At 40.2% G+C, this 16,632-nt stretch overlaps 1 protein-coding gene across 2 annotated transcripts in view; it reads right to left on the reverse strand.

Moving 5' to 3' along the window:
- Window positions 1-16,632, reverse strand: part of SOBP (sine oculis binding protein homolog) — a 160,565-nt gene that overhangs the window by 102,186 nt on the left and 41,747 nt on the right. For both annotated transcript variants that reach the window (XM_058566520.1, XM_058566521.1), the window contains exon 4: window positions 15,846-15,997. In XM_058566520.1, coding sequence (XP_058422503.1) covers window positions 15,846-15,997 — 152 coding nt within the window. The remainder of the gene's footprint in view (window positions 1-15,845; window positions 15,998-16,632) is intronic.

A 16,632-nucleotide genomic window follows, 5' to 3' on the forward strand; every position in this document is an offset into this window, starting at 1 on the left:
TTTTTAATGTGTGACATGTGGAGCTCTCATTCCTGACTCAGATCCTTTTTTTCTGCCTCACTGTCCTTAGCTTTTTTCCTATCCATCCCATTTCCTAAATTTACATTTTGGTCTCCATCCTAGCATGTGCTCACTCAGGCATAGAGCCTGGCCCCTGGGCTGGGGAAGTCACTCTGTGGTCCCCTGTTCTTCTTATCCACATCTGTTCCAGCACGCCTCCCACAATATCATTTGTTTACTTGTTAGTCTCCCTTATTCAACTGTGAGAGCCTTAGAGGCAGAGACCTCTCCTTATTTATCTTTGTATCCCCAGCCACAGAACAATGCCCAACACACTGTGGACACTGAATAAATGAGTAAGTGAATAAACGTGCAGCATGAGGTCAATTTCCACACAAGCACAGGAAAACACACACACACAGGCAGACATTCTTCTGAGCAGAAACCACGTCTCAGATTTCTGCGTTCCATGGCACCAAGCCCTGAGACAGGTCCCAGTCTCTGAGGACCCAACTGAGTTGCTGGTTCATTCACTGGTTACACAGACACCAACCTGTACCCAAATATTCATTCCTGCACTTCTCTCTAGCCTTTCACCTTCCCAACCTATCCCAGTATCCCGGCCCAAGCCAAGAGTGGTGGGTCAAACTGTCCTGGCCCTGCTAGCTGCAGCCTCTGAGAAGGGGCTGGGTGACAGAAGGGGTTATTTCAGCCTCAGGACCCAAGAGCAAGATGGAAACAACCAAATTCCTTCCTGTTCCCAAATATCTAGATCCTGGGGATGTCAAACATCTCCTTGTCCAGAGTTGAATTACATGGTCATAAAGAATTAAATTTAATGGACATTTATTAAGCGCTCGACAGCTGCAATAGAATTAGAAAGGAAGTGAGCAAAAGAGCTTGAATGACAAGGGAGTTCTGCTTGTGGACGAATGGAAATGTTAACTTAAGCTCACCTGTTTACTCTAGTGTACTTTCATTTTCTCCTCTCTTCACATTTAATATGAAACAATGCCTTAAATGAAACACTATAAGGCATCTAAACTTATCATCCAACTCTTCCTGAATTTCTATTTAATTCTGGTTGTCTTGATTTAAGCTTCAATAAATACAAATAATTTCTATGAGCTCCAATTCTGGTATAGGGATTGGGATTATGCCTCTTCACCATTAATTCTCTGGGGTTTATCTGTTTTTAATTCACTCTTTAAGTCAAGTTTAATGCTCTGGAATTTGGGAGGCCAATATTCTTTTCTACTTATTAAACAATTCAGAGTACACAAAAATGAAAATTATATCATTGGTACAACGCTTTCTCTGGTGCCAACAGACCATATGATTGAGGATTCTTTTTTTTTCAATCAGTATTGACTTGATAATCAGGTTTGAAGTTCCATTAGATTTACAGCAGTGGTGTTCACAAATTTCTCATACTTGATGTACTCTCGATGGTACCACTTTCAGCAGAAGAACTTGTCAAGCCAAATCATGGACCTGGGATGTAAGTTCACCTTCTCTCTTCCACTCACCTGAAGTAGTTTAAATCACCCCTTCCCTGGAGCATGCCTCATCAGCTGTGCAGCACAATACAAAGGGGGAAATGTTTTCCCAACCCAGAAACTCATCAACTTGGACCCTGAAGCATGACATCTGAATACCTTACTGCAGGAGCAGGAGCAGCTCACAACTGCTGTACACAATCATTAACAACCTGCTTGCATTTCCAGCACTGCCTTGGTGGATTAATGTATGCACTACGTATTAAACCATCTGCCACAGAGTCTGACCCAGTCTTTCTCCACAGTGGCCAACTGCAAAGGTTACCCCTGAGTATTAAGAGGCAGGGCACACTTTCATTACATTTATCATCCCCAATTATTTAGTTTTATTATTGGTTCTTTTGTCCTCCACAGAATACCTTTTCAGGCTCTTGTGTCCCATATTTGTATAGCCTAGAGTCTAATGAAAATATATTTAATCCTCTATGTCAACTCTTTTAAGGTTCACCATTAGCCTTTTATAAAAATCAGGTTAAAGAAGAATGAACTACACGTTTCCTGTGAAGATGGGACATAGCTTGATGATCAGCCCATCATTTGATGCACTTTTGCCCACTTTAAAAAATTGTCTTTAATGCAGTCAAACATTTAAAAGCTATTTCTTTTACTCTAGGCAAGGAACACAATTGAGCCCCCTTCACACCAGATGAAGTTCCTCTCTCTGAGGATGCTGAGAGACAGCCCACATCAGGGAGTATGAGGATTGAAACTTTTTGTTCCCTGTGCTGGCTGACAGCTCAGTGAATGGAATTGCATCTGATGTCAGGTTACCTCATTATATTTATATATTTGTAGAGCAGGGTTTGCTTTTTGGGGGTCTGGGGGGTAGAGGAGGAGGAGTAATCCTCTGTGGTTTTTCAAATGAAAGCAACTTAGAGAAAGTAGCAAGCTTTCCCTCCTTCCTGTCATCTACTTCCAAATAAGCCATAAGTGTATTAAGTGACACTACTCCTAATATAAACCCCTGGGATGGTATGCTATTAATTTATCTGTACTCTGAGGAATATCATCCACTCCTTCCCAGGTTCTTAATCCAAGGCAAAGCTTTATTCCTTGCCTTCGGTTATTTATTTTCCTCAAGGGTCCCTTTGGAGGGAGTCGGCCAAACTCTAAGTGAATTACTTGGATTTTTGAAAATCCAAACAACTTACCTTACTTTTTGCAAGGCTATATTTGGTCATTTTATTTAGGTTTATATTGAATGCTAACTCAAGACACAAGTACTGCTTTTTCTTTTTTTTCCTCAGAGGCTTCTCAAATGGCAACTCTGCAAACTCTGTACTGCTCTGTTATTCTTCAGAGTCTGACTTTTCTCCAAATTATGATAATGGAAGCTCACCAATCTAAAATCTGGAGACTTTCTGTGTACGTGTACGTGTGTGCCCCTGCACGTGCACAGGAACACACTTGGAGGACTGCAGCCATAAGCACTGAGGGGTACCCTCGGAAGAGACCCCCAGGATTTCCCAGTTCTCAGGTATGCTTGCAATTTTTAATAACACCACCAGCAACATCATACCTTATTTCCTTCCTATGCTTTGGACGTTCTGATTTATGGCACTTAAGCTTCTCAAATTTGCTCCAGCTGATTTTGGAGATTCAAATCACCATTTTAGTTGCACCAAATCCCTATTAAAAACTGCTCTACATCAAAAATACAGGACAGAGAAGCCACACCCAACTCTCTACACGCTGCATCTTTCTCTTACACTGCTTTCTCGTCTCTTTAGAGCACAGCTTCTGATACCCAACGTACATAGGCACCTTGTGTATTTCCACTATCTTTGGTTGCTTTCTGAAACGTCATCTGTTTGCCCTCTCCATTTCTGATCTAACATGTCTTCTGAGTTTCCTGAGACAGATTTTTCACTTTTCTAAAGGATGCTTTTTTAGTACTAATAAAACTTTCATACTTGTCTGCTTAATCACGCCAGCTTTACTGTCCCCTTTTTACTTCTTTGTTTTTGGCTCAGAGGTATATGAACCATCTGTGCCTCTAAAACAGTTTGCTTAAATAGCCTCCAGGCAGATTTTACGGTTTTTAAGTTTTTTACTTTAACCTTCAGCCTGCTGTTAGCCATTTTCATCACAGTTTTAAAATCAGCCTCTTTTGGAAACGACTGTCACTATACGTGGTTTTCAGAAGTTACTGGAACTGGAGAGGGGGCCACTGACTCCAGCTGTTCACAGTCACCTGAAGCAGATGCAGGTATGGTTGGCCTTGATAAGGGTCATCTCCTCTATTTGGCATCCTGAAGAGCAATGCAGACACCTTCATTTAGAATATCCATGTCCACACATCACCCAGTTAAGACCCAGGAAGATAAAATCTGAATTACCTACCTGCCTATTTATTTATCACTACATTTCTACAGAGTTGTCATCATGATCCTAGGCACTAAATGAGATACCAGGCTGAAAGAAAGAATACAAAGAAAGAGAGGAGAATTCTTTCCTTCCCGCCACACCACTGTGCCATGAGAATCGCCCTCTGTTATCATGCCAGCAGACACACTGTTTTGTTTTCATTTTATCACAGTTTTCTAGTCTGGGGACCCAAGTGTCAATAAGCGTTCCTCTATCCTGGAATTTATCATCGCCCAAATTTCTGTCTGCCCTTGCATTAATGTTAACATAGCTCTATATTTCCTTCTCTATAACAAAACCACATCTCTTCCCACACCCAGCAGGAGTGGAGGAGGTGGGGGGAAATCTGCCCTTTCTGTGGCTCTTTCCATCAAAAAGTGACTTAGCCTATTTATTTTCCATCATCCAACCATATTTGTCAGACAGTAATTACACTATTTTCCTCTCTCAATTCAGTGTATTTTCACCCAATCCTTTCTCTATTGTTATTGTTGCTTTTCTAATACATTTGATAATTAAAAACACTTAGGCTCTTATAGTTATCATTATTTTTATTATTATTATTTATTTATAAGATGTTTCTACCTTCAGGACTTACAAGCTGTCAATATACTCCCTGAATTGAGTTAATAATAATGTTCTAACTCTACAGTCCATGAAGCTGAGTGAAAAGTCAGGGAAGGCAGAAGCCAGCAGGCAAGCAACAAATCCCCAAGGGTTGATAAGAATGAATGAATGAATACACAAATGGATAAATTAGATTATTGTTCTAGGGAATATTTATTTGTTTAATTGTTTTCTTGTTTGTAGGTAAAGTTCCATTTCTTCACAAAGAACTTGAAATTAGCAAAGAAGGAGCAAATCAGGGCCAGGATCAGAAATCATGCTGCTGTGACCTCAGCCCAATAAACTCTTCCTTCTCCTCTTCCCCTACTTAACTCTTCACCTTTCAGATTTCAGTTCAGGCACTACTTCCTCAGGGAAGCTTCCAGATCCACTGACTAGTCAAATCTCTCTGTTAGAGGCTCTCACTGTGCCCCACCATCATAGCACTTGCCACAGTGGCAATTACACATGTGCATTATTATTTCAATAAATGTCTGTCTCCCACTGGACCATAAGCTTCATGAGGGCAGGAACCAGGATTTTGTTGTCCACTGTAACTCCAATGACTAGCACAGTGCCTGGCACATAGTAGCTGCTCAACAAATACTTGTTAAATGAATAAATAAATAGATTAATTAATAACTGTGCAAGTTGCAGTCTTCAAGGTCTCTGCTCCTTCGGCCACCTCAACTTGGTGCATTCAGCCTCAGACTAAATCACAATTTGCTTGAACACTCCCCTTTCCCTTCTGTTTAGCAGACACAGTTTTCAGCCACAGAAAAAGTAACTTAAATGTGTGGACGGGTGGGCTAACTCTTGATGGGTAACAGCAACCTCATCCCATCACCCATCCAGTCCCAGGCATCTGCCTCCCCATACCAATATGGTCCTTAGCGGACATCTCCTAGGCCACTTAAACTGATGAAACTATTTACTGGGCTATCTGCTACTCTAACTGCACCATTGTTCCTCTTCACAAGTGAGCATATCTAACAGTAACCACAATCCCTTAGTCTTACATCTGTGCAAGTTCATGTTCCATAGAGTCCAAAAAGAATAGAAAAAAGTCAGCACTTTGGTCCAAGTACTAAAGCCAACATTCTAATAATCAGGTTTTCAAAGCAGTTGGTCGTGGATAGAAGTAGTAGTTCATCTAAGCACCCCATAATGACTTAACCACATTTTTATCTTTCAATCCACACTTGGATTCCAGATTCCTTCTTCCACATGAAAAGAGTTGATAGGCATGACACATTCATTGTGTAAGGAATTCAACCTTAGGAGATAACCTCATGAAATCACCTCTCCTTCTCTCTAGTGGACATCTGTTGGCTCCTATCATCAGCCATCACTCTGACCTCTTCCGTCTTTTAATAGTTTCCAGATTTTCCTCCTAGGAGGTACCCTTACCCATGCAGCCTCCCATGGGCTTTAGAGGGAAATGAGCCCAACTCCAAAATCAGCGAGAAGCCCTGATTGGCTCAGGCTAATCAGGACATCCATTGCCCTGGTCATAGTCCCCAGCTCAGGCATGTGCATGTGACCTAAGCATAGACAATGAGTGTGAGTTTCAAGACTCTTGCTTGGAAGGCTAGGACACAGGCACTCTGTCTTCTATTGGATGTGAACAAGGAAGCATATAGCCCTGATTGCTGCTGGCAGCCATCCCATAACCTCTGGGGAGCCTGCCTTGGAATATAGCCAACACTCTATACAGAAGAATATAGAGATGAGAAGAAATGAGAACATGATAAGACCACTGCATGGCGAGATCAACCTACCTGAAGCATCCCCTAACTCAGGACTTGACAGTTCCATCAGATAAAAGATGCCTTTTATTGTTTAAACCAGTTTGAGCTGGGTCTTCTGTTACTTGCATTAAAAATCCTGACACATCCTATACGTAACCACCAAATTAAGTCCACTCTTAGAATAAAATAAATTTCAGAATAATTCTTTCATCCATAGACGGCCCCTTCAAAGTTACAGTCTCCTTTTCATCACACTTCTAGGGCTAGAGCTTGAGAAGGCCTGTGGATGCTATAGGTCTCCCAGCCCAAGACCTGAGTTCTGTGTTGAACTGGACGCCTTAACCTCACCACTAGTTTGGGGGCAAGCCCCACCCCCCCTTTAGAATGAAAATCACTGTGTCAGAACATTTAACCAACAATGTCCATCCTTGGTTCATTTCTTCCCACACTTTCCCAAAAAAAAACAAAATCCTAAATTAGTTCAACACACTTTTGCTACTGGAAAATGTTTCATAACTACTAGTGAATAATTCAGTGAATATGATATTTTTAGTTTTCTATTGCCCGACACACCCAACTTTGATGGGAATGCTCTTGCCTTTCTTACTCTCCAAATCTCCTTTGCATCCAGGATCTTAAACGTACTACTTCTTTAACAGAGATCCAATCAACAATGAAAATCAGATCATCTCATACACCCTTCTCAACACCTTCCAATAGCTGCCAACACACTGAGAATAAAATCCAAACTATTACTTCTCCGGCTGATACGATCTGGCCTCTACCCACCTTGATCATTCAACTCCAGACACTCTGACCTTCTTGCTTTGTTCAAAAATGCCAAGCCTGCCCCTCCAAGGACCTCTGCTTTTCACTTGCTCCTCCTCCTCTCTGGAATTCTCTGCTACACGCTCTTCAAACAACAAGCTCCATCACTTCATTTTGTACCTACCCACATGTCGCCTCCTCAAAGACAACTTCTGTGACCACCAGATATAAAACAGTACCCCATCACTATCCATCCCCTCATCCTGCTTTTTCTTCATAGTATTTATCACTACTTGATATTGTGATACCTATATCCAGTCATGCATCACTTAATGGCAGGGATATGTCCTGAGAAAGGTAACTTTGTTGCTGTATGAACATCAAGGAGTGTACTTACAAAACCTAGATGGGATAGCCTACTACACACCAAGACTATGGTACTAATCTTATGAGACCACCGTCGTATATGCAGTCCATCATTATGCAGCGCATGACTGTACATATTTTTAACTTGTATATTCTCTATATCCCTTAGAGAATGTGAGTCCCGTTAAGGCAGAGACTTTTCGGGATCCACCAAACTTAACACAGTGCCTAGCACATTATGGACGCTCAATATGTCTTTTTATTTTATTTTTTTTAAAGAATAAATGAATGAATAAATAACAGGGTTTTTTTAAGCTTGGCTAAAAATAAACAAGAAAGCAGAATATAGGCACTTGTCTCCTGTTGGGCAAACCTTCCTCGTCTTTAACTATGCACCCAGCTTCCTATCACCTAACTCTGGGTCTCTGTATTCCTAAATCCTTTGACACCAACAACTTAAATAACTCCAACTTATGAAACATACAATACTACAGATGATCCCAGAAAGTGTCAGGGCCTTCAAAGATTCTTCATATAACAAAGACTTGGATGTGCAGTCCTAGAACTGCTCACCATATTTTAAATGATATGAAATCATTCTATTGAAACAGATTACAGAATAACATCATTTATCAGATCCATATAGAAATCACCACTTTATCATGGAATGTTTGGCAAAAGGCCTGTGAAGCAGACTAGCAATCATCATATCTCAAAATTCCTATTACCCAGTGAACCCCCAAAATACACTTATCAGAGTAGGATCCAAGAATCTTAATGCTAATTAGCTAATCAAGAAAGTGAAACACTAAGAAAGTTTAAGTTTGTGTGACAAAATTGGATGCAAAATTTTTGATTTATGTCATAAATTCTACTATCTCTGTAGAAAAAAATAATCATTTCCAAGTCAAGGCAGTAGTTTTCTCACAATCAAAAGTGAAGTACTTTTAAACACATTTCAACATATTTATGAAGGAATTCTCCTATATGCCGCCAAAGCTCTCTCATAAATCAGAATAATGTTTCCAAAGCACATTTGGAAGTAAAAAATTCATATCTACTAACTATATTTTCCTCTATTAGAAGATGAATTAAGAGGAAAATACATTAATGTCTGAATTTATAACAGGAGTGGTTAACCCTTAGCCATAGCAAACTAATGAGGAATATTTTACCATGGAAGGATTAATCAGGGCTCTCCAACACTATGCAATTTGACATTTTGAGGACTTAATCATGAATGGATTTTATTGCCCTATTTACGTTTCACCATGGGGATGCCATACAAAGACACCACATGTTAGAATAAATATAATTCTTGAGCTTACTCTTGTTGCTTTAAAGAAATATTATTTAAATAATATTCCATAGCTCTTAAAAATAGTCCTCACAGAAGCAACACCACTACGATTATGTCATCTGTGGGCCAAATTCAGCTCAAACACTGAGAAAATATCAATATAGATGTAGTGAGGCTCAGAGCCTGGATCTGACTAACCCTCTGCTCACAACGAGACAACACCACCAATTCTGGGAGGTTGTGATTACTGGACATTGGCCTCCATCCCCAGCCATTGCTTATCTCTATCTTTGTTAAAGACTACAGGAGTTTCATTTAGCTAGAGTGTGCAGTAAATTGCAGCAGAGTTCAAGCATCTTTTATGGAGTCATTAAACCATTGATCTGCCTTCTAGTGCTTGTAGTAGTGCCCAGCTCTGGCCCACAGCCTGTGTTTACAGAGAATGCAGCAGACTGACGTTTGTAACCTCCAAAGGCAGTCTGTCAGTAGACATTAGATTCCACTGTGTGCACAGCCACGCTCAAAGTGGACTGTAACATAGGGAATTTCCCATTCTCAGTCTGAACTGCTCGGGCAGAAATTAAGTAGCTATCTGCAACAAGATTTTCTTTATTCCATCCTAATCTGTGATAATATGAACCAAGAGCAAAGAGCCCAAGGAACAAAGAATTACACATGGTTTGCCCAGTTCACCCTTTTGCTTGTGTGTACAAAAGCTATCCAGAGGTATTGAGTTGGGGGAGAAATAAAAATAACCATAAGCATGCCTATAGTTTGCATCTCCTGCATATGGCCCTTTTGAGTATACTAGTTTTGTGACCAGACACTGCAAAAGTGTATGAAAGAAATTCTGGACTCAAACTACTACCTTAAATATCTCAAGGCAAGCCACCTGGCCTGTTTTAGGCATGCACTTATTTAGACAGTTAAACATTTTTAATAAGCATTTGAACTAACAGAGCATAACTACAATCCTAGGAAAATGCACAATCATTCTCTCTTGGTTTCTCAGGACAGTGCACTAAGTACTCTTAGAAACTTCTCCCTCCTCTGGTCTTTATTAATAAGGTCTCATCACACCTTCCTTTTAAAGTCAGGCACAATGAGTAACTCTGTGCTGGATGCAGCTTATGATGAGCGAAGCACAGCAAAACGACCCATTAGATAATTCTTTAAATGCTCATTCTTCAGATAAACCTGAACACTGTTAGCAGCAGGGTGAGAAAGTTGGCAATGCAAGTGACTGGCTCAATAAGGAGAATGCACATCCCAAATAACCAGATCCCTTCCTGATCATTTGTTTCACTGAACTGCCCCCTGCCCAAACAGACAGCCGGACTCTGAACTCAAAGCATGCACATTCATCACTCTGCAGCCACAGTCACCAGAACACAATGTAGCTGATGCAATCTGACACTGTGGTTAACGTTAAAAGAGAGTGTGCCTTTGAGATGGATTGGGTAATTACGGGCAGTTCACAGGAGAAAAACCTGATTTAAGTGTACAGCATTAGCTGTCACCAGAAGGACGGCCAGAGATTGACTGTGTCCGAAAATTAACATTCAAGCATATATGTCAATAGCCCTGTATATTGACCTCTGGGTAACCAGATTCATATCTATGAAAAAATCCCCTGTCTTCCTTCTGCTCATTGAAAGGATACGTTGAACAAAGATTGAGCCTTGAAGCTATTTGGAGTTTTAATCATCTCTTCATATTTAATCTAAAATACTTAATATTATTCAGAAGTTGACATCCCTTCTCGGTAATAGGTTAGAATTATTTCTCTGTTTCCCCCACAACCTCCCCAGACGTAGCCCATTAAAAACTAGACATGGTTGCTATTCCTTTCTTTCAGTACAAACTCTCTGGCCCCATTCTCCTTGTGTTCCAGGTATCCCTTAGAGCAGTGTTTCTCAAGTGGTGTTCAAGTGTTCTGGTAAACATAAAGATCACACGCCTCTCCCCCAAGCTTCTGATGGCTTCCGAGGGCATTGTGTCCCACCCTGCAGTACCTCTGCCCTGCAAACTTTTCTGGCATTCTTCAAAAGCCTAGGCATCACTTTAACCTGACCTGCATCTTACTTCACTGGCCAGAACCTTCCTGCTCTAACCCACCCCCAATGTGTTTCAAAGGGGTGGCACCTCCGCTTCCTCTGCAATTGCCTTTTTCCTAAGTTCTCACTTGCAGCAGCTCATCAATAGTCCATTCCATATTTCAAAATACCAGAGAACAAGAAAACAGTTGGGTTTGTTGTTCTTTCCTCAGAGCTTCCTGAGGACGCCCCTGTTTGCTGTGACAGGGATTTCAGCCACTGGTCTGCAGACTGCAGCCCTGGGAGGCGGAGGTCACTCTACACGCAGGCAGCGGGCAGGCCTGCAGCACAGTTCCAGTGGACACTGCAGAACCGAAGCAATCATCCTGCAGGCCAGGGTGCAGGTAGACAGACCCAAAAGGCTCATTGGTGCCCCATAAAAACAAGGTGAAGCCGCAGAAAGAACTTGGGCGCCCCCTGGGCGCATTTACCTGTCAATCAAGAATATTTGCAAGCGCCTGGCAAAAGCGAGTCTGTGGCCTGAGCTTCAGGCAGTCAGGGGACATTAATTACAAGTAATTCCTTAATGTCCTTCCCCAAACCTTCATGAATGATAGCCATTTTGCAAATTAAATCTCGCAGGTGTTTAAAGGGAGAAAAAGTAGACAGGTTAATCACTGGATTAACAGGGCAATTGTTACACATTTCTTCTGCACTACTGGGTTCTATAATTAAGTCTGAACTGAGAATCTTTCCCAGGATATGTTCAAGTTTAATAAAAAGACCAACAGTCTAAATAAAATGTAACTCCAAATAATATGATAGACATGCTAATTAGCAATGGGTTTTTCCAAAAGAGATCTCTTCTAAGATCTAATATCCCTGTATATACAGGGTGTAGTTTGAAAGTAAAAGAAATTCTTATTTTACAATATTCCCCTCACTGAATATTTATTATTATTATCATGATTGTTAGGAGATCTTAAGGACATCATCTGCAAATGTTGTTTCTATCTATAGAAACTTTTTATATTTAATTCATTCTTATTCTTATCTCTTATTCACATAGGTTTCTTCCCATTATGGTCTGTTGGGGAACAGCACCATTATGATATTGAAGAAGTATTTCTATCTATTCTTGTCTCAAATTATGGAAAAAGTAGAATAAGGAAGCAAAACTTTCGTGCCCTCAGGAATTTGTGTCTATTACTAAAGTATCAATGCCACTAATCCACAAAGAACACTATAAATTTGAGATCTGAACAATGAAAGAAAACAATCATCCTTTACATTGCCTGCATTGGCCATTTGTCTTGAGTTTTGATTTCCTGCTTGATTTGTGGACATTAGTTTAGAAAACAGGATACTTCCTATGCAGAAGGAAAAAGATCAAATACAGGATATTTGGAAATGACTACTATTTGTGGTCTTGTTTGTTACACTCATTTTTAAAGGGATAATGGTTACAAGGCATTACTCCCTTAGGAAAGAATATTTTTAAGTGTCTGTTATTGTGCAAAGTAAAACTGGGATTAGTTAGACTAAACGCTTCAGCATTTCTTGCAAAACCACTAAGGAGTCTCTGCAACTTTCCAAGTCCTAGGCCAATCGCTTGGCTAGAAATGTCCTCAAGTCCTTCTCTACTTGTGGCTCAAAAAGGGGCTGGGAAAAGAGGGAGCTATTAGTTCCCTGAAAAGTCCCTAGTGCATCAAGTAATGAGATTGACATCCCATTGTTTGGCTAACGCCTATAGACTACAAAAGTATTTGTCTTATCCACTGTTTCAAAACCTTTTGAGCCAGCGATTGAGCCTGTTGTGGATAAGGATTCTACAAAATATAAGTATGAATTAACACTATACACTTAGAGCCAACATCCTAAAATGTGTAAGCTAGTAGTTAGGTTACTTAAATGAATACAGCTGTGACTCACAGTCCTCTCCTAGCAGAAGCATTTTGAAGAAAGCCTACATACTTATAGCAATCCAAACTCTTGAAACAAAATTTTAAATTCGGTTTAAAAAATATAACCTACAGGCCATAAAAGGTTAACTTGGCTTCAGTCCATCCCACCTTACTTCATAGTGCCAGGGTTTCTGAGATATGCAGGTGACATTCTTAACCTAATCCATCAGACAGACACGAGATCCAAAGAGAAAGGAAGCTTCAAGAAGCAAATGAAATTTAAAGAGCCAATTTTCAGTGGGCCTTCATTTTCAGAGTTGGGCTATTTTTGTCCCTGTTTTTAGCAGAAAATCAGTTCCTGCCTCTATACCCAAGCATTTGTGAAAAGGACAGCAGAGGAACCACAGGCACAGCTGTCCAATTTACATTCACAAATGCAGGTGTTGCTCAGACAGAAAACAGAGGTCAACTGAATACTGCTCCTAATTAGCTACCTTTTCTACTAGGATTTTTCTTCGTAAAGTTATGCATGCAATTTGGGTTCAACATAGAGACCATTTTTAGATCCCAGCATGCTATCCAGCAAGAAGCGGGCTGTCATTATAAAGCATAATTTACAGCATAGTTAATTTTACATGTTTTTTAAAATCTACATTATACCTAAGGCAAAATTCTGCTCCGCACACACATTATTCACCCTGTTTTCCATCCACTTCTCAATATTTAAAAGTGTAGAATTTAGCCTGAAAATCTTTTATGTAGGAATGGGAAGAATTTTGTCCTTTTTCTTAGATTACGAAAGTCCACCATTTTAATAATGAGGACTAAAGACTGTGAAATGATATGCGAAGAGAAGTAGCTATTCGCTATTGTCTTCAATGGGGAACACCCTGGGGCTTATTACAGCAGTTCTTAGAAATGGCAGGATGAAGACTGGTATCTAATACAATCCATTAGGAAACCCAAGCCCTAAATGAAATGACCACAAAATCCTATCAGTTAACAGAAATGCAGCAGCTGTACATGTTTATTGTAATACAATAGGATATTGTTGCAGAGATAACACTCTTAAAATTGAAAAAAAAAAAAAAAGAATCCAGCAAGCCATGTGACCAATTTATTTCTCTATTTGAAAAATGAGACCATACAGTGTGGCAGAGCTTTAAATACATAAATAAGCATGAAGATTGCAGAGAAGACAGGTATTGTATGTATACTAATGGGCTGCTAGGATCAGCCGTCAAAGTCACTGGCTAAACTTCAAGCCACTACGACTCCCAGGTTTTGCGGGATGTTCAAAGACCCACCCCAATAACTCCTTGCAGGATGTGAAAGGTAATGGACCTCCTCCCCCTGCTGATTTTACCTACTATAACTACTCCAAATGCTAATTCTTATCTTAGCTCCCAGTTCTCCATTTTTCAACACTATACACTACGGAAGTTTAAATTAAGTTTGACCTTAAACTTTATAATGATGTAATATTATATATATTTTATTTATATTACATTTTATATTTTATAAAGTATTCTGGGCTGTTGTTCCACATTGAATCAGGTGCCTTTCTTCAAAGGCTTACTGAAGTAAGATCGCTTTGCAAAGTGTAACATGGATCACCAGGATTGTGACACAACCATCTTGCTTGATTTTATTTACTACAGGCAGTCCATCAAGCTTCAGACCCATAATCCTTCTGAATCATAGAAAGACGAAAATCCCTGTTCTACAGCCATCTTATGGGATGGAATGCAAAGTATTTTGTTGTGGTAAGTAGGGCTTTGAAGACAAAAGCGCTGGGTCCACTCCTGTGATTTGTTACCCCAGTGGTCAGCATTCAAAATGGGAGCCCCAGGGTCTCAGAGATCATTTTAATCCTCCTATATTAAAACAAAACGTGTCTCCCATGTGTTACTCTAACCACTCCCCCCTCTGAAGCCTCACTGGCCTCTCCCAAGGGAAACTGAACTCAACTTGTGACTGTCCCAAAAGAATTCCAAACAATTTCCTTACTTGCCTCTCTGTTCCAGTGAAGATTATGAGCCTAATTCTTACAGACTGCCACTAAAATTCCACCCCACTGAATTCTGCAGCCTAATTCTTTCAGCATTATGTTTTTTGGCAGAATGATGTGACCCAAATTTGCAGGAGATGATTTGCTGCAACAGTGCTTCTTGCAATGCAGTGAGCCCAAGATTAGCATTTCAGGATTGCAAATATCAGACTTAAAAAAAATAATAATTGTTTGCTTCAAGAAAGGACAGATTTTGATCTTGTATTATGGAAATGGAAATATTTAGCAAAATGTGGACGATTTTATGAACTAAGAAAGCTTTACAGATCGATGGAAAATAATCAAGAACTAGCAATTTACTTCAGTAATTGGTGGCAAAATGCTATAGCGGTCCTTTAAAGATTAAGAAATTAGCTGTGTGTGTGTGTACGTGTGTGTGTGATGGTAAAAACATCATGCATTCCATTTCCCAACAGTGGTGGCTAATACTATTCCAAAAGAAGATTTTTAGACCTAAGATGTCTTAAAAGAAAAAAACAAACCAAAAAAAAAAAAAAACTATAACTATGGCTGTTCCTGTGTTTACCCACCATGCTTCTCACATACTCTTGGCTGTGTGAGCAATGTTGATTCAGGTATTCATTATTTCACCTTTTCTCAATGTCAATCAACTTTAATATAAGGTGTCAAGAGAGACTTGACCTGTTTCTTGAATAGAATTTGTGGATCAGATTTTGGAAAGAGCCAGAGCAATATTCCCATTGGGAACCAATATTAAACTGAGTGGACTAAAGCTTTCTGGCCATGCTTCTGTGGCTAGTTTCTCAGCCTTTATAAGAAATCCCTATGACTTATCTTTCATAGACTCTAGTCTATGCACTCTACTACTGGAGAGACACTGTCTCATAGGATACGAGCTGCCATCACTGTGTCCTCATCAGATTCATTCACCCTCTCAGAATTCAAACACCAAGACCAGAGAAACTGAAGAACAGGTTACACATTAGAAGGGGATTCCTTATTCCAAAAGGTTAAGTATGACAGAGAAAGAGAAGAGACAAATCAGAAAGAATAAAAGTAAAAGGTGCGCAGTGTTTTCAGCAAGAAGCTAAGAGGCACACGTGTGCACGCGGCCTGGTGAGGCCTGTGTGGGCCGCCTCTCTCTACGGGCTCTTACCTTATTTCTCTTGAAGTAGGCTCGTCGGCAGGCTGCAAAGCACTTCTCGCTGCAGAAGCTTTTCACCTCACTTCCCATACTCAGGGAATAGCGCTTGATTCCCACTTTCTGGCACCAGGCACACATTATTTGTACATTTGACACATCATCTTCTATAACAAAAGTATAAGAAAAATGTTCATATCAGAGGCAAACATCTCTTCAAACTTAGACACACCCTGAACCTGACAGAGCTACTGGAGGTCTGATTTTCATTTCTGTACCTCACCACTTTCTGACCACATAGGATGGCCAGCTCTTGGTGAGAAGACTCAGTGCCTTTTTTCGTTGTCTTTCTTTTTTTTTTTTTTTGGTTGGCTCCTAAGTTTCTGAAAGACATCATTTACTTAAAAACCAGAACACAACTGCAGAGCCACGAGTGTTCCCAGGGCTTCTTAGCCTGGTAAAAATGCTTATCCTGCCTGGTTAAACCAGGCTCGGTACTAATGAAGCTTGTAAAATGACCCATGTCTTCAGAGGTACTGCTGAAAGCCTACAAGATCTGCAGGGGTGGGACATCCAGTGCTAACCTACAAATGTGATGCCCTAACGTGAACTTGACAGTCAGAAGCCAGGCTCAATCTTAGTATGTTCCCTATTACTGTTACATGATATGGGGTGTTGTCTACTCTTGCAATATAATGATTCCCAAGTGATATGGTTAGTCAAAAAAGGAAAGACATGAGTGGCCGGATTCTGCTGACAGAAAGGCACTAGCCTGACGCACTCAGCAGTCTCCTACGACGGG

This window comes from Diceros bicornis, chromosome 23 (assembly GCF_020826845.1).
Source record: "Diceros bicornis minor isolate mBicDic1 chromosome 23, mDicBic1.mat.cur, whole genome shotgun sequence".
In the NCBI taxonomy this organism is placed as follows: Eukaryota; Metazoa; Chordata; class Mammalia; order Perissodactyla; family Rhinocerotidae; genus Diceros; species Diceros bicornis.